Source organism: Musca vetustissima, unplaced genomic scaffold (assembly GCF_032173495.1).
Source record: "Musca vetustissima isolate MV318-11 ecotype Yass unplaced genomic scaffold, APGP_CSIRO_Mvet_v1 utg55918, whole genome shotgun sequence".
NCBI classification, from domain to species: domain Eukaryota; kingdom Metazoa; phylum Arthropoda; class Insecta; order Diptera; family Muscidae; genus Musca; species Musca vetustissima.
Genome location: NW_026873618.1, coordinates 49,093 through 68,908, shown reverse-complemented (window position 1 = coordinate 68,908; position 19,816 = coordinate 49,093). Strand labels below are relative to the sequence as shown.

The 19,816-nt window shown below is 38.3% G+C and overlaps 1 protein-coding gene across 3 annotated transcripts in view; it reads left to right on the top strand.

Moving 5' to 3' along the window:
* Window positions 1-19,816, top strand: part of LOC133326591 (regulating synaptic membrane exocytosis protein 1-like) — an 81,989-nt gene that overhangs the window by 31,056 nt on the left and 31,117 nt on the right. For all 3 annotated transcript variants that reach the window (XM_061535238.1, XM_061535223.1, XM_061535231.1), the window contains 5 exons: window positions 6,523-6,864; window positions 8,901-9,247; window positions 13,565-13,644; window positions 15,341-15,463; window positions 16,014-16,188. In XM_061535238.1, coding sequence (XP_061391222.1) covers window positions 6,586-6,864; window positions 8,901-9,247; window positions 13,565-13,644; window positions 15,341-15,463; window positions 16,014-16,188 — 1,004 coding nt within the window. In that variant the 5' untranslated portion in view covers window positions 6,523-6,585. The remainder of the gene's footprint in view (window positions 1-6,522; window positions 6,865-8,900; window positions 9,248-13,564; window positions 13,645-15,340; window positions 15,464-16,013; window positions 16,189-19,816) is intronic.

The following is a 19,816-nucleotide window of genomic DNA, read 5'->3' as shown; positions in this document are numbered from 1 at the left end:
CCGCACTTTATCATCCTTGCCATTCACCATTTATTCGTATCGTATCTTGTCATTATTCGTAAATGATATGTCCCGTTCATGATGTTTTCTAAGCCTGTTTCATTGTTTATATTGAGATCATTTCACCAGAATTTTACAAAAAATCATGAAAATTATCAAAAAAAAAACATTTCGTTTACATGTTAAATCATTTTTCTCTAATTAGATTGGAATTTTTCTTAAAATTTTGTTTTTATGTTAAATAAAAAATTTATTTGGTTGGTTTTTATTCCTAACGATCAATGTTGTGTAAAATTTTGTTTCTCTCAAAACCACAACTCTTTAACAAAATAAAGAAAAAAAAGAACAACAACAAAGAAACAACTACCAGATAGGTTAATTGTGAAAAAATAAGTCCACTGGACATACATTTCTCGATAAAAAAAAGAAAATATTTACTATAAGTTTTGTACAATAAAAGTATTTTACCAAAAAATATATTATTGTAAAATAAAACAAATATTATACATACATATATTAACAACGAACGTACAACGAGGAGAACACATTTGTAATGAAACTTTTTTTCTGTATCAAAAAAAAAAATCTACAAACTATGACATTTCTCTATACAAATATTATTCGAGCACTTTTGCATGTTTGCATATATATAAATATTTTATTAATTATATGTGTACTGTAGAAATAATTTCATCATTAATATTATTTAAAAATATGCGCAAATTTGATTTTTAATTTCTAAAGCTTTAAGCTTGTATAAATGTAGCTTTTCAACACTATATTATAAAAGAAAACAATTTAAAATCCTTACACAAATCACAGTACAATACCCTTAAGCAACTCAGGAACAACTTGACACACACAATTTTTACTCTTTCTCTTGTTTGCCCTTCTTATATATTTATCACTAAATATTCCCCCAAAATGTCTTTTTTATTCTATTTTTATCTTTTTTATATCTTCTATTTGTTTTTAAAAAAACTTTATTTAAATATTTTTATAAAAAAATCTATATATTTACAACAATTGTCCACTTGTCCTGCAATTCCTCTATGTTATGCAAAATTTGTCATTTGTCCACCCTCACCCCACCTCTGCTTCACTTCAATCCGATCCTATTCTTGCTGCAATAATTTCCAATCCAAAATTATATTATTGAATTGCCCTACCTGCGTGCTCACAAAATTGCCCCCTCCCCACATCAGCTTGATCTGCAAGAACGTCGTTCTAGACGTGATATGTCACCGCAAGGTCGCAAAAGAGTGGCCGGCATGGTAGCTCGTGATTATCGTACCGTTTCGGGAATTGGACAAAGTTATCACAATCAGGTTTGACATGCCATTAATAGTTTTGGTTTTTCATTTTTTTAAGTTTATTTTTTTTAACTAAAACTAAAAATATTTTTTATACCCTTCACCAGACTGCGCATATGTTTGTAACAGGCAAAAGGAATCGAGATAGACCCATAGTTCCTTTTGAGAATATGCATAGAATCGCTTTCTGAGTCGAATTATGCATGTCCGTCTGTCCGTCTGTTGGTGTTAAATTGTAAACAAAGTACAGGTCGCATTTATAATCCGATTTGGATGAAATTTAGCACAGCTCATTTGTTTGGCCCAAGGATGAACCCTATTGACATTAGGAAAAATCGGTTCAGATTTAGATATAGCTCCCATATATATTTTCGTCCGATTTAATGTAAACGGTGCACCAAAGTCCTATATATATATATATATATATATTGCAATTTCACAAAATTTGGTATAACGTACTGAATTGAGCCCAGAATGATGTCTGCCAAGTTTCGTGAAAATCGGTCAAGATTTAGATATAGCTCCCATATATATATTTTCGTCCGATATAATGTAAATGGTGCACCAAAGTCCACATATATCTTTCGATTTGCACGAAATTTGGCATAACGTACTGAATTAGGTCCAGAATGATGTCTGCCAAGATTCGTGATAATCGGTCAAGATTTAGATATAGCCACCATATATAGTTTCGCCCCATTTTATGTAAATGGTGCATCAAAGTCCCTATATATCTTTCGATTTGCACTAAATTTGGCCAAACGTACTGAATTGAGCCTAGAATGATGTCTGCCACGTTTCGTGAAAATCGGTCCAGATTTAGATATAGCTCCCATATATAGTTTCGTCCGATTTCATGTAAATGGTGCACCAAACTGCCTATATATTTTTCGATTTGCACAAAATTTGGCATTGAGTACTGAATTGAGCCAAGAATGATATCTGCCAAGTTTTGTGAAAATTGGTCGAGATTTAGATATTGCTCCCATATATATTTTCGCCCGATTTCATGTAAATAGTGCACCGACGTTCCTATATATCTTTCGATTTGCACGAAATTTGGCATAACGTACTGAATTGAGCCTAGAATGATGTCTGCCAAGTTTCGTGAAAATCGGTCTAGATTTAGATATAGCTCTCATATATAGTTTCCCCCGATTTCATGTAAATGGTGCACCAAAGTCCCTATATATCTTTCGATTTGCGCGAAATTTGACATAGAGTACTGAATTGAGCCTAGAAAGATGTCTGTCAAGTTTCGTGAAAATCGGTCCAGATTTAGATATAGCTCCCATATATAGTATCTTCCGATTTCATGTAAATGGTGCACCAAACTACCTATATATCTTTCGATTTGCACTTAATTTGGCATAGAGTACTGAATTGAGCCTAGAATGATGGCTGCCAAGTTTCGTGAAAATCTGTCCAGATTTGATATAGCTCTCATATATAGTTTCGTCCGATTTCAGGTAAATGGCGCAACAAAGTCCACATATATCTTTCGATTTGCACGAAATTTGGCATAGAGTACTGAATTGAGCCTAGAATGATATCTGCAAGTTTCGTGAAAATCGGTCCAGATTTAGATATAGCTCCCATATATAGTATCTTCCCATTTCATGTAAATGGTGCATAACGTACTGAATTGAGCCTAGAGTGATGTCTGTCAAGTTTCGTGATAATCGGTTCAAATTTAAATATAGCTACCATATATATTTTCGTCCGTTTCGTGAAAATCGGTTCAGATTTAGATATAGCTCCCATATATATTTCCTTGGATTTAGTGTAAATGTGAAGAATACATTTACAGTCCTCCTATAGAACAACTCTTGAAATGTCATCCAGTTATGGAAGAGCCATAGAATACATACAATGATCGAAGTTGACCGGCATGTTAGCAGTGGTAACATCGCCCAGGATCCGGTTTTCCCGAAAATTACCACTCATGATTCTATGGATATTCTCAAAAGGAACCATGTATCTATCTCGTTTCCTTTTGCCTGTTACAAACATATGCACAAAGAAATAATACCCTGTACCACAGTGTGGTGAAGGGTATTATAATAAGACCCAATTTATAGTAGGTCATCTAAAGGGTCATATATCATTAGAAAACCTTCCGAAGTTCGTTTGCTTACAGGCCAGTCGAAGATATTTTTTTTTTTTTTTTTTTTGTATAGAAAATCTTCAGAAGAGATTCTTTTTAAAGAAAACCCTCAGAACGTCTTCGGTTTAAAATCTGCACAAGGTAAACAGGTCTCCTCTCTGTGAAAAATCTTCAGAAGACCATCTGTCTACTGGCGATCTGTATAGGGTCCTATGTTTATAGAATACGGCCAGTTCTTATGTCTATAGAATATCTCTGTGGAAATCGTAGAATAATCTTTTGCTTCTATAAGTCCTCTTGAAGATTCACCTTTGTCTATACGAGACTTGCAATAGGTCGTCTTTCTATAAAAAAACATCCGGAATCTCCTTTTCCTATAGAAGAACTCCAAAAGCTCGCCGTGGCATACACAGTCATATGATTATAGAATATCTGCAGGGCTTCTATATATATATATATATATATATAGAAGACTTCTTGAAAGTCTTCGCAATGCAATAGGTCTTCTGTCTACAGACCAACTCCGGCAAGTTTTCTACCTATGCAAACCCTATAAGGCATTACAATTATTACATCAAAATACCGATTGTCTTAAAAAGAGGTTCTATATAGAGTAGATCTTTAATCCATAGTTAATCCATCAACGTATATTTAAACCAGTAAGGAAAGTAGTAAAGTCGGACGGGGTTGACTATATGATACCCTTCACCACTTTCGGCATATCCAACAGATGAAACCTAAAAGACGTCGAATTTTTATCGAATTTCGTCCAAATCGAATGATATATAGGGACTTTGGTACACCATTTACATTAAATCTGACAAAAAATATATGGGAGCTATATCTAAATCTGTACCGATTTTCAGGAAACTTAACACACATCATTCTAGAGCTAATTCATTACGCTATGCCAAATTTCGTGCAAATCGAAAGATATATAGGGACTTTGGTATACCATTTACCTAAAATCGGACGAAAATATATATGGGAGCTATATCTAAATCTGTACCGATTTTCTGGAAACTTAACACACATCATTCTAGAGCTAATCCATTACGCTGTGCCAAATTTCGTGCAAATCGAAAGATTTATATTGACTTTGGTACGCCATTGACATAAAATCGGACGAAAATATATATGGGAGCTATATCTAAATCTGAACCGATTTTCAGGAAACTTGGCAGACATCATTCTAGAGCTAATTCATTACGCTGTGCCAAATTTCGTGCAAATCGAAATATATATAGGGTTCGTGGTACACCATTGACATACAATCGGACGAAAATATATATGGGAGCTATATCTAAATCTGGACCGATTTTCAGGAAACTTAACACGCATCACTCTAGAGCTAATTTATTACGCTGTGCCAAATTTCGTGCAAATCGAAAGATATATAGGGACTTTGGTATACCATTTACCTAAAATCGGACGAAAATATATATGTGGGCTATATCGGAATTTGGACCGATTTTCAGGAAACTTAACACACATCATTCTAGAGCTAATTTATTACGCTGTGCCAAATTTCATGCAAATCGAAAGATATATAGGGACTTTGGTATACCATATACCTAAAATGGGACGAAAATATATACGGGAGCTATATCTAAATCTGAACCGATTTTTCCCAATTTCAATAAGGTTCGTTCTTGGGCCAAACAAATGAGCTGTGCCAAATTTCATCCAATTCGGATCATAAATGCGACATAATAATGTAAGAATGCTACATTCGGAGGATCTTCTACCATTATATCGCTTGTTTTAAAGTATTCTGTGGGACTTTCTATAGAAATAGAAATCCTGCAAAAATCTTTTGAGTAGAAAACTTCTTGAACATCTTATTTGTGTAGAAGACCTTTAGTAGGTCTGTCATCTATATAAGGCATCTGCAGGTATTTTGTCTATAGAATATCTCTATAAAAATCTTGCAAAAATCGTTTGTCTATAGAAAATCTTCTTTGTGTAGAAGACTTCTAGAACGTCTCCCCGCTATATAAAGCCTGTAAAAGGTTTTCTGTCCATCCATTCATTTCATTCTATAAATGACCTCCTAAATTTTGTCTATAGAATATCTTTATAAAAATCTTGCAAAAATCGTTTGTCTATAGAAAATCTTCTTTGTGTAGAAGACTTCTAGAACGTCTCCCAGCTATATAAAGCCTGTAAAAGGTTTTCTGTCCATCCAGTAGCTCTTCATTCTATAAATGACCTCCTAAAGCTATTCTTTCTATAAAATATCTCTAGAAGCTTGTCGTATAATCCTCTTAAATTTCGAACTGTCTGGAAAATATCCTAGAAAATATCTTTAGTAGATCTACGCTCTACATAGGATATTTAGTAGACTTTCCGAGGATGGAAGATACTTAGAACTTTTACTTAAAGGAAACATAAATTAACCGCTCACAGTCTTTTTCAGTTAGAAGCAAATTCCAAAAACAAACGAACATTTTGATAAGTCCTTTAGTTTACAAATTGCTAAACTTTGAAACTCCATTTAAACATTTTATTATAAGAACATATACATATGTACATACCTTTTATTTTCCACTACTACAGAAAATTCCATATTTTTGCTACACCTTTTTCGAACTATTTTTCCACTAACAATATTTAATTTCAAATAATTTTAAAGTTTCATTTTCACTACTTCATTCCAAAAACCCATAGACCAAACAAACAGCTGTATGAAAAGCTATTGTCCTTGCTATGCCAAAAACAACAACAACAGCAATATTTTCTTCAAGTTTTCCATGTTTCTGTTATTTTTTACATTTTTCTCTTTCTCAGTGTGAAGTTACTTCCATTCATGTATTTTCAATATTCTTTGAAATGTAGTTAATTAACTGAAAAAAAATCTATGCAAATTTTTATTTAAGGTTTCTCTAAAAGGAGTTTTTGGTTTATAACAATATTTTATTATTTTTTTGAATACTAACTAAAAAAATACTATTTTCTTTTTAAATTTTTCAAAATATTTACACATATTTTGAAAACTTTTATTTTTCAAATCTAAAAAAACAAAACGAATAACAAAATCTCCCTTTTTATTTTGAAAAATTCTAAATTAACCAAAAACTTTTTTTGTTTCATAAAATATAGGCCCCCGGTGCTCCCAGTGGCTATTTTCGTCGTAATGGTGCCCCAACGACCGGTCCTGGTGGCATGAGTCTTAGCCAGCGTAGCCATTCGGCGGCACCCGGTGATGTCTATCACAGCGGTTATTATCGCAGTACAAGTCCACGTCGTGGTTCCCTGTCACCACCAGAATATCGGGGACACGATATAGGTAGTATACCACCATATAGTGGTGTCACATCATCATCGATTGTTGCGCCGTACGATAGTGGTGTCGTTGGCTCGGCATCACAGCAACAACGCTTCCAATCGCGCTCGGCGACTGCCACACCAACGGGTTCACCGAAAAAGAGACAACTGCCAAAGGTAGGTATTTGGAGATAAACGAATTTATTTTTTATGCAGAAAATTAGAGGAGGTCTTGAAGCTATTTGAAGCATCACATTTATTCAAAAATGTCTCGGATAAGACCCATGTAAGAAGATATCTAGAGGGTTTTCTATATTTAGAAGAAGGTAGTTTGCCTACAGAGGAAGTCCTGATGAAGGTGATTTTTTTTTTGTTTTTAAAAACGGGATAACGGAGTTCTATAGGTTATTTTAAAGGCCAGATTTTTTTAAATCATCATATATAGAAAGTCTTTAATAAGCCATTCAGAGGGTCTTGTATTTTAAGACGATCTTCTTCTTCTTAATCGTTTATCAACAGAAGACATCCTACCGAAGGTCTTTTATTCAATATATTACCTATATACATCAAGAGGTCTTCTGTCAATGGAATATCTTCAGTCTTCTACATAAAGTCTTTTCCTAATATATAATTTAAGCGGGACTTCTTCCTAGAAACAATATAGAGAATATATGTATAAGGTTTCCTGTCTAAAATAATATCTGTACAAAGAACACCTGCAGTTTTTGTCTATAGAAGATGACTATAAAAATTCTACAAAGCTCTTTTGCATACAGAGACCTCTTGAAAGTCGTCATTGTGTGGAAGACCTCCACAAGATCTGATATTTATCCAAGGTCTCCAAAATGTCTTTTGTCTACAGAAAATCGCCAGAAGGACTTTTGTGCGTGGAAAACCTCAAGGAACTTATCTTGTGTCATCAGAGGATCCTGTCTAAAATTAACCCCCAAAAGGCACGATAAAATATATACTTGCTATAGAAGACTTTTAGAATATCTTCTCTATATCGAAGATTTTAGGGTATTATGCCTATAGAGGGTCTTCAGAAGATCTTCTTTCTGTAAGATACCTTGGCAGGCCCTCTGCCCACACAAGTTTTTTTTATTCCTATAGAAGCCTCTATAGCTCCCTATAGAGGTTTTCTATAGGGAGAAGAAATCCTTCAGAAGGAGAAAACCTTCCATAGATAACCTTCAGAAGGGATTCAGTCTAGAAGACCACTAGAATCGTATCATGAAGATTTTCTTTATACAAGAAACCTCTCAAAAAACCCTCAACAGACCGTCTAGAAGATACACTTTTTATAAAAGACCTTCAGAATCTCTTATATGTCTTTAGAGTCTTATGCCTATAGATGGTCTTTTTTCTATAAGAGAAGCTCAGAAGGTCCTCCATTTATATCAGATTTTATTATAAGAGACCCTCAGAAGCCTCTCTGCCTATACAAGATTTTCTCCTTCCTATAAAAGGCCTCTAGAAGGTCTTCTGGCCATAGAACACCTTCAGAAGATATTCAGTCTAGATGGCCACTAGACTCTTATATTTCCTAAAATACCTCCCGAAGCTCTTCTTCATACAAGAAACAAAAACCTGTTCTTCTATCAAAAAAAAAAAACAGAAAGAAAACTTCAATAGACCCTCTACACAATTTCTATAGAAGTCCTTCGGATTATCTTGCCTACCTAGAAGACTTTTTTTGTGTATAGGGTCTTATGCCTATAAAGACCCTCAGAAGGTCTTTATTCTATGAGACCCTTAAAAAGTCATCTAGCGGGGTTTTAGAAGGTCTTCTGTCTATACCAGATTTTTTTCCTATAGAATACCTCTAGAATGTCTTCAGTCCATAGAAGACTCCAGAAGATATTCAGTCTAGAAGACCACTAGAATCGTATCTTTCAAAAAAGACCTCATTAAGCAAACCAAAACTTAATCTTCTCTCAAAAACCCCCAGATGCCCTATGTCTATAGAATATAAACTTCCTATTTGAGACCTCCTCAAGGTCTTCAATCTATAGAATACCTCTAGAAGGTATCCAGTCTATAGACTTTCTTTCTATAGAAGACCTCTAGAATCTATTTTTTCTATAGGAGACATACAGACCCTAAGACATACAGATGCCCTATTTATCTTCTATAAATTTTTACATACATATCTCCCTTTTTTCCTATTTGCATAACTATAAAAAAATTCTCTATTTTCCCCTTTCTTCCAGGTCCCCCAAACATCACGCAGCGCCATGATACGTGATCGTTTGGGTCAAGAATTTGACGAACGTTTATCTTCGGGTAACGGTCGTTTTGGTCGACATCGCACACGTCAACCGCATCATCAACCACTATATCGTAGTACTGGTGGTGGTGGCTGGGAGCGACACTATACGGGGCTCTCGGACAGTGATCTACACTCAATGGAGACGCGAATGCGACCACGACATTCGCTATCGCCCGACAAAGATTATATGGGCGATTTTGGTGATTCGGATATTGAGTCATTGGTTAGTGTGACCTCGAGTTCGTTTTCAACACAATCGGAAAGGTTAAGAGGGTCACGTGGACTCAGGTGAGTAGTGACAGTTCGAAGAACTAAGAATGCGCGGTTTTTCTCGTGTGTGTGTGTCTATCTATCTCTCAAATAAAGCTTTTTTCACTTTTGTTATTGGTATATGAAATAAAGCTTAAAGCTTTTACACAAAATGATATTATGAACTTGAAATCAAAGCTTTTTTATGATAAAAACAAAATGGACATTTTTTGAAAAAACTGCTTTTTTGAAAGCTTTGTGAAATACGAAAAATTAGGAAATTTTTTTGCAAGGGAAAAATTTAAAACATAAGAATAAAATATGCATCTCACCCCGCTCCCTACTCCTGACAATTAAATATATATGACAAAAAAAATCAAACATATCCTACCCAAAAATCTGGCAATAGCAAACCAAAAGTATGACCAAACAAAATCAAAACCTCGAAAACAAAATCTGGCAAATTAACGAAAAACGAATCAAAAATTTACAAAAAATAACCAACAACAAATACAAAATAAAACAAGCCAACTACATGCCAACTTTCTTTATGTTTACTATATCTTTGTTCTTTTTTCGTTCCTGTCTTTGTGTTACGTTTTTGTTACAATCAACTGATAAAAAAACAACAACCAAAAACATGCTCAACTATGATTTCAACTCCTTACTCAACCACGACCTCAACTACCACCACCAACCAACCACCCACCCACCAACAAAATAACTACAACAACCACGAACGACTCAATGACGCCTGCGCTTAATTTTGTGTTTGAATTGCTTCTCAAAAAAAAAAATGCCTACGAACGACAATCACAACAACAACGAAAACCATCACTATGTCTTTTTTCATATCATTCTTCTGTCTCACCAACTACTCCCTCAATTCATGGCTCCCTACTCTCATGATTCCAAATATCCCCAAAAAAATTATCCCTTTTTCCCATCACTCCATTTCTATCTCTCTCTCTCCCTCTTGGTTCACACAACTCACGGACATCATTACTCTTCATTATGATTTTTCGTGTTATTACGTTTTCTTATCATTTGGCTTCTTTGTATCCTTCTCTCTGTCTATCTCTCTTTCACTAAACTTCTATACAAAATATATTTTCACAATCAAATAACAACAACTCTGCTCCTTCGTTTTGGCTTGCCACTCACCCACCACTTACTTACTTTGCATGTACTTGCCTTGCGTGTGCAATAACACAACACCAACACTCTCTCACATATACAACATACTCTCTTTCTCACTACACAAACACTTGGAAAATAACCACAACTTTTTCTTAAACTTTCTCCAACAATGGCAAAACAATTCTCTCGCTGGTTCTTCTCAATTTATCTCTGTTGGAAAATGTTTAAAAATACACAACACCTCCCACACACACACACTCACACGTTTACACACAAAATGAATTATCTGGTCCGCCCCTCCACCACACCCCCTTAAATATTTGCAATCGTAATACTATTCCAACCAACCAAAAAAAAAAGTAACAGTAGCTTACCACGAAATTGGCGCTCTTATTTTGGACCGAACAGCATGACAGCTGTCGGTCAGCCAATGCGTTTAGGTGGCGGCGACGACGGCGGCGGCAGGGGTGGCTTCTTTGAACGCTTTCGCTCGAACACCATCGAAGTCGATGACTGTGACTATTTGCCAATGGGTGCGGCGTTTCACACACCACCACATGTCCAGACGACAACGCAACAGATGCAGCTGCTCGAACAGCTGGAGCACCTACAACGTCTTGCCGAATTGGCGGCCAGTGAATCACCACCGAATACGGCAAACGCAGCGGCGGCCGCAGCAGCCCATGCCGCGGCAACGGCTGGACTAACACCAGCACAACCACCACAACTGCCAACCCAACTCATGGTGACCGACAATAGTGGCGATCTGGTCGAGCAGTATTTTCTCGATCCGGCCAATCCCAATCTCATGGTGATGGACCCCGGCGGCGGAGTCGGCGTCGTCCCCAATGCACGAATCGTTACACAAGATCCTCTGATACAGACACAACAACAACTCAACACATTTAATCCACCACCACCAAATCAGTACCCACCTCCTCCACCTCAACAACAACCACTACCACCACATGCGATTCCCACCATACAATTTCCCGAATATCAAGCGCATGCTGCCAATTTCACGCATTTCCCTTCCGATCCTGGGTTTGCACCCGACTGTTGTATAGACGCTCTGGAAGCGGAGGCGGCTGCCGGCAGTGGCGGTAGCGCGACTACATTGCGTGGTCTTAAGCGTCTGACATCGCCCGTTGTCAACTTTTTTCGCCAACAACCGGCTCGCTATGGCCTAACAGCTGATTCGGCCGCAGCCCATGTTCATGCCCACACCGTCTCTTCGTCGCCCTCCTCCTATGTCGGCTATATACGCGATCATTATGATAACACCTGCAGTCACTGCCAGAACGGCAGCCAGCCGGTGGTGCTGTCGACGAATGCGGCCCTGGCCTCGTCGGGCCTCACCATTGGGGCCTGTCCCGATCCCTATTGTCTGATCGATGCCCACCCCCATCCCCAGCATAATCCCATCACCTATCCTTATACGGCTGAGCAGCTGTTGCGCAGGCCATCGCTTTCGATGTTTCAACCGTCATCCTCGGAGCCTTCACTGCCCACCACCGATCCGGCAATGTGCGGTGAATGTGTGGATCAGCATTTCGTTAGTGGCCTGACGGCGCCACAGTTAGACCTGGGCGCCGTGCCCACCTACCATGTCCATACCCCGACCCCAACAGCGCACAAAAAGGCCAAATCCTCCCTGGCCCCTCCCCCTCAACTGCCCACGCAGTCCGTGTTGCGTTTGTCGCGCCAACTTAGCGAGGATGCCCTGGTGTCGGCCGTCCCCATTGCTGAGGGTCGTGCCCAGCCGCCTTCCATTCTCAAGAAACCGAAAATCGGTATACCGACAGGTCGCACCTCTCTTGATCGCCGAAAAATGTTCCACGAAGGTCAGTCGCGTTCTTTAGACTACGACGACTTGCACGCCAAGAGCTGGGGCCGGCGACGCATTCGCTACGAAGATGAGGTCTATCCCGCCCAATTCGACGAGGACCTTTCGCGCCGCTACGGTTCCGAGACCAATATACGCCAATCGTACATGGGGGCCAATGTCAATCCATCGAACCCGTTGAGCCACTCGCACTTCCTGGTGACCGACGACAAAATCGTGACCATTACCTATGACTCGGACGTGGGCTGGACAAGGCGCGGCGTGGCTCCCTCGCAGTTTCGGGACTCGCGCCGACGCTACGACATGACCCGGGGACGCAACCACATGTCCCTCGACCTGGACAGATCGACACACGAAAAACTCTATGGACCAGCGGGACCGTACATGAAACGCCGTCGTAACTTGCCGCACCCTCCCAGCGCACAAAACGCCCACAACTTTTCGCCCGTCGACGACCACGGCCAGATGATGGGCCCTGATCCACACACGTCCGCATCAATGCCGCATGGTGGCACTGCGATGGTCAATGGCCACGGCAACAGCGGCGAGCGGCAGGGACCTGTTGGCGAACAATACGATAGCAGTCGTTCGGGGGGACCACGTCAATCAGCCATGGCTACTGCCTCGTCAAAGAGGAGTAGTCGCCACCAACAACAACAATACGAAACAGGCAGCGATCGCAGTAATCTCGTCAGTATAAATGATCAGCCCGAGTACTTTGAGTACGACGATTACGGCGATCGTGTCGCCGCCCACAACACCTCACAACATTCGAACACGAATCGCCAGTATAGTAGTAGTGGTAGCGGTAGTGCTATGCCAGTTAGTGGTAGCGGTAGTCTTAGACAAAGGGGGAAAGAAGTTTTAGACCAACAGTCATTGAAGGCTGGCAGTGGGAGTGGCGGTGCCAGCGGCGGTGGCACTGCGACTGGCACTGCCGGCGCTGCTATGGCCGGTAGTAATAATGCTAATAATGCTGCTTCTTCTTCCTCTTTTGCAAATTCCCATCATGGTGTCGCCAATTCCACAACATCACCCAATAAACGTGCCTCATTGAAACATTCAACCACCACCACCAACTCAAACGACGCTAACGTTAACGCTGACGGAACGATCTCATCCTCAACAACAATCATTCAAACCACAAATCTCACCACAACTACAACAACAACCACATCATCATCAACGAATGCCGCCAATACAACGGCAACAACGACGGCGGCGTCAACCGACAATGCAAATGCCCAAAATCCGGCCGATCCGACAACGACAACAACATCGGGTGGTGCGGACGCTGATGCTGATCCCGATGCGGCTGGTGATGTCATCGATTGGGATGCAATTGATGCAATGTTGGACGATGATTTTAGTGAATATGTTGATCCGAAACCGGATGGTGAAGGTGCCGATGGTGCTAAAAAAGAAGAAGGCAATCCGGATGATAAAGTCGGTGAGTACTATAGCTCTTTGTGCACGCCTTATGTAGTCCTTGAAAAAAAAAATATTTTTTAAATACTCTACGCCTTATGTAGTTCTTGAAAAAAATATTTTAAACTAGTAGAGAAAGTAGCAAATCGAAGGATATATAGGGACTTTGGAGACCCATTTCCCTTAAATCGGACAAAAATATATATGGGAGCTATATATAAATCTGACCCGATTTTATCGAAATTTGGCGCACGTCATTCTAAACTCGATTGAGTACACCATGCAAATTTTCGCGCATATAGAAAGATATTTAGGACGAAAATATATGTAGGAGCTATATCTTAATCTCAACCGATTTTCTCGAAACTTAGCATGTATCATTCTGGATATAATTCAGTACGCTATGCCAAATTTTGTGCAAATCGAAAGATATGTAGGGACTTTGGTGCCCCATTTACCTTAAGTCGGAAGAAACTGTATACGGGAGCTATATCTATATCTGACCCGATTTTCTCGAAACTTGACACACATCATTCTAGACTCAATTGGGTACACCGTGCCAAATTTCGTGCAAATCGAAAGATATATAAGGGCATTGGTGCCCCCTTTACTTTAAATCAGACGAAATTATATATGGGAGCTATATCTAAATCTGAACCGATTTTCACGAAACTTAGCACACATCATTCTAGACCTAATTCATTACGCTGTGCCAAATTTCGTGCAACTCGAAAGATATACAGGGACTTTGGTGCACCATTTATCTAAAATCGGACGAAACTATATATGGGAGCTATATCTATATCTCACCCGATTTTCTCGAAACTTGACACACATAATTCTAGACCTGATTAAATACGCTGTGCGAAATTTCGTGAAAATCTATAGATATATAGGGAATTCGGTGTCCCATTTACCTTAAATCGGACGAAAATATATATGGGAGCTATATCTAAATCTGACCCGATTTTCTCGAAACTTGACACACATAATTCTAGACTTAATTAAATACGCTGTCCGAAATTTCGTGCAAATCGAAAGATATGTAGGGACTTTGGTGCACCATTTACCCAAAATCGGACAAAACGATATATGGAAGCTGTATCGAAATCTGAACCGATTTTCTCGAAACTTGACACACATCATTCTAGTCTCAATTCAGTACACTATGCAAAATTTCGCGCATATCGAAAGATACATAGGGACTTTGGTGCCCCATTTACCTTAAATCGGAGGAAAATATATATGGGAGCTATATCGAATTCTGACCCGATTTTCTTCAATTTCAATAGGGCCAAATAAGTGAGCTGCGCCAAAATTTCGTCCAAATCGGATCATAAATGCGACCTGTACTTTGTTCACAAAAATACGTGGACGGACGGACATGCGTAAATCAACTCAGGAAGTGTATCTATGCATATTCTCAAAAGGAACCATGGGTCTATCTCGTTTCAGTGTGGTGAAGGATATAAAAGTCAACGTCTATAGTCGAGCTTAAAAAAAATGTTAAGAAATCCAGGCCTATAGTAGACCTTGGAAAAGATATTTTAAAATTCTAGACCTTGTGAAAAAATATTAAAAAAAAAATCAAAGCCTATAGTAGACTTTAGAAAAATATTTTAAAAATCCTCTTGATCCTTGAAAAGAATATTTGAAATAGTCTTGTCCTCATAAAAATTATTTTGACATCTAATTTAATATTATTCTCCCCTTCACAGATGGCAGTCTATCCGATACGGCGCAAGATCGTAAAAAAGGTGCTGCGGACCAAGAACGTTCCCCCAAAAGTGGCAGTGGCATGGGTAAAAAATCCAACTCCACATCCCAGCTATCAGCAACAGGTATGAGCGTTTTGTTGTGTTCCAAAAATTCCGTTCACTTTTACAGTTACATTTTGTATATAAGAAACCCAAAACCAAAAAAAAATCGTTCTTAGTACACTACCAAAATTTTATATCATACCACGATTTCAAAACAAAAAAACCTGAAACATAATCTATTGTAGAAACTTCGTGGCCGTTATTTTATTTCCAAAAACAAAATTTGTATTTTAAAATATTTTCCTAATTCAATGTTTTCATTTGACTCGTTTAGTTATGGCATTCAGTTAGAAATCATTTTTATAATTTATTTCAAAAAATATATATTTATGTTTTATTTTTAATTTCACTAACAATTTCATTTAGTTAAAAAAAACTACTAACCACAAAAAAATCGTTCGCTTAATAATTCGTTTTCTAACCAAACAATTTGAATGTTTAAATATTGCATTTAACAAAAAAACAAAAAAAAAATCATTTAAAATCATTTAGTTTGTTTTAAAAAGAAAATTGTATCATTAAAAAAAAACTAACCAAAAAATAATGTTTCAAAAAAATATAAAACGAAAAGGTCGTAAAAGACGTATGGGCTTTGGAAAGAAGGGAAAAAGCTCATTTACGGTGAATCGCAGTGAAGAAGTAATACCAGGTGAGATACGAGGGGTACTGTCGCGTGGCTCATCTTCTGAAGCCGATGGCGGTCCAGATGGCTTAGGTCCAAATACCGGAGCCGATAGCGGGGACAGGTTCGCAAATAAATACTATTACTAGTTTTTTTTATTTTTTTATTTTTTTTTTTATTTATTTCTATATTTTTATTTATTTTTTAATTATTTTTTATAAAAATTATTTTTTTTAATTTTAATAATTTTTTATTTACTTTTTTCTTCTTAAAACCATAACGATGATAAACATTAGCATTTAAGTCTTGTAAAAAAAAATATTGAAACTAAACATAAAAAGCTTAATCAAGCCTAAAGCTGTACTAAGCTTGTTTCTATTTCTTATCTTTAAGACATAACTTATAAGCATTTACAAAAAAATAATAATTATAGTATTTATTATAATATTTGGTAAAAATTTGCGAAACCATTTACAACAACAACAACCACATTCCTAATCCGTAAAAAATTCAAAACATTGACAACAACTAAAGTAACTGCCAATTAAACCAATAACAACTGTAACAACAACAAAACCCCCAAAAAATCCAAAACTAAAAAAAATAAAAAAATTAGTCGGCTGCGCCGACTTTATAAAATACCTTACACCACTAAAAATCCAAGCCCTGTATTTAAAATTATTTTTAAAACTCCATTGGCCCTTGAAAAAATATTTTCAATCCACGCCTTGTACAGGTCCTCCAGAAAAATATTTGAAATAATCCACGACTTGTATAGGTCCTCCAGAAAAATATTTTAAATAACCCATTCCTTTTTTAGTCTTTGAAAAAAATTAAAAAAATCACGTCTGATGTACTTACTTACTTAGCTGGCTTGAGACAGAACTTTCGTTCCATAAGCCGAGCTTAGAAAAGATTTCTTTTGCGCAGTTTTTGCAATTTGAAAGACCATTTTCGGCAATGTTATCTTCGACTTGGCCTTTCCATCTTATTCGTGGCCTTCCCCTTCTGCGTGAACCATCAGCTGGTTCGCTTTTATATGCCTTCTGGGCTGGGGCATCTTCATCCATTCTCAAAACATGACCTAGCCAACGTAGTCGCTGCAACAATGTCAATGTCCGAGAATAGCTGGTACAACTCAGGGTTCATTCGAAGGCAATATTCACCGTCAACGCAGATCGGCCCATAGATCTTTCGGAGAAATTTTCTCTCAAACACTTCAAAAGCTGGCTTCACCCATGCTTCAGATCCATATAACAGCACGGGTAATATCAGCGTCTTGTAGAGTGTGAGTTTGGTCTGGCGGGAGGTGGCCGGTTGGCCATCACAATCCTTCTCCGAATTTCAAAACTGATGTCATTCGTTTTATTTATGGCTGTGTCAAGATATATAAAATCTTTGACTACCTCGAAGCTGTAGTTCTCAAGTTCCACAGTTGATTCCAGTCTACTGGACGTCTTGCGCGTCGATACCATCAGCTTGGTCTTCTCGTCGTTTACTGCCAGGCCCACTTTGGCAGACTCCTTCTCAATTTGTTCAAAGGTGGCTGTTACCGCTCTCAATGTTCGACCCATTATGTCGATGTCATCGGCGTAGCCGAGTAACATGTGTTGTTTGGTGTACAGAGTGTCATTTCTGTTCACTTTTGCCTCTTGTATGACCTTTTCCAACAGGATGTTAAAAAGGTCACACGACAAACTATCGCCTTGCCTGAATCCACGTTCGGTATTAAAGAGCTCCGAGAGGTCCTTTCCGACTTTAACTGCTGATCTTGTGCCTGTTAAAATTAACCTGCATAGCCGAATTAATTTTGCAGGAATGCCAAACGCAGACATGCTCTGAACGGATAGGGCTGGCGAATGCGGATGTATAGTCAACGAATAGATGGACTGTGTCGATGTGTTTTCTGGTCAATGGTGGATTTGCCATGTCTGAAGCCGCATTGGTATGGTCCAATAATGTCAGTCTTCAGTCGTTCACACAGCACACTGGATAACACTTTATATGCGATGGGAAGGAGACTAATTCCTCTATAGTTGTCACATATCGTCTTGCCTCATTTTTGTGCACGGGGGACACAGGATGCTGAGGTTCCAATCATTGGGCATGCATTCTTCTAGCCAAATTGTACTATCAGCTGGTGCATGCTCCTAACCAGCATCTGACCACCAGTCTTGAATAGTTCGGCTTGTAACCCATCGCACCTGCTGCTTTATTTTCTTCTTCAGTCGATTGATTGCTATTCTGACTTCATCATGGCTAGGTGGTATACACTCTATACTGTCATCTATTATTGGTTCTGGGGTATTCACTTCACCGCTACTATTTGATACCAGAAGTTTTTCAAAATGCTCCTTCCAGATCCTCAGCACGCTGTCTGTATCTGTCAATGGTTTTTCTCTACAGGAGGAGGATGTGCCTGCACCAAAGCCTTCGGATTGGTGTTTTACCCGTTGGTAGAATTTTCGGACTTGAATTCTGATTCCTGTACATCTCGATTTGCTCGCGATCACGTTTTTCTTGCTCTTTGTTTTTTTCTGAAATACGTTTCTCCCCTCTCCTTTTCTTACGATAGTTCTACATCGCATGCTGCGTTTTTCATATCAGTAGCATTACGACACTGATTGTACCACGAATTTCTTGATGGTGGTCTTTGGTATCCAAGTGTTGCTTTTGGGCAATTCTCTGCCATTCTGCTTCTATATTATTATCGGGACAAGGGGTGCTTTCGTCAAGCAGTTGGGTAAGTTGAGCGGAGTTGGCTTCTGTTATCTCTAGGAGTAGGCTTCTACTATTTGGGGCTGCTAACTGCCATGTTTTTGCTGCCGCGAAGTCAATCAACCTCATGCCGTTGCCTAATGTTTCTTCATAGAGGCTGATATTATATTTTCCCTTTCGATTTTTGCATTAAAATCTCCTAGCAGCATTTTAATGTCATGGCCAGGGCAACGATCATATGCTGTTTTTAGGTGCTCGTAAAATATGTCTTCGACGTGGTTATCTTTATGAGCATGGGCGCAAATGAGACTGATTATAGCAATTCGCTCATCTACTGGAGTGAATCTGGAGACGATGTATTTTATTCTCCTGTTAACCATAAATCCGCAGCCAAATTCATGTCTTGTTTCATGGCAGCTATAATACAGGGCGTAATCATCTGATTTACTTATGTCAGTCCCTTTATATCGCATTTCCTGTAAGGCAATAATATCGGCTTTGCACTTCGTGAGTACATCCGCCAAAGCGAATACTGCGCCTGTTCTGTACAACGTGCGCACATTCCAAGTTCAGATTCGCAGATCGTGGTCCTTTATATGTTTGCGTCAACATTAGGGGGTTTGGATTTCTTTTTCTTTGATTTTTCATAGTTGGTTGGGTTTTCCGAAAGTGGGCATCTAACCCGACGCCTCAACCCATTTTTTTTATAGTTCTAATAGGTGAACTCGCGGCACATATTAGCTCATATTAAAAAATATTTGAATAATCCACGCATTCTTTAGTCCTTGAAAAAATATGTTAAAAATCCAAACTTGTTTAGTCCTTGAAAAAAATTTAAAAAAAAATTCACGGTTTCTTTAGTCCTTGAATAAAAAATATTTTAAAAAAATATTAGTCCTTGAAAAAATATTTAAAAAAAAGCCACCCTTCTCTAGTTCTTGAAGAAAATATTAAAAAAAAAACACCCATCTTTTGTCCTCGAAGAAAATATTTGAAAAAAAATTGCGGCTTCCTTAGTCCTTGAAAAAAAAAAT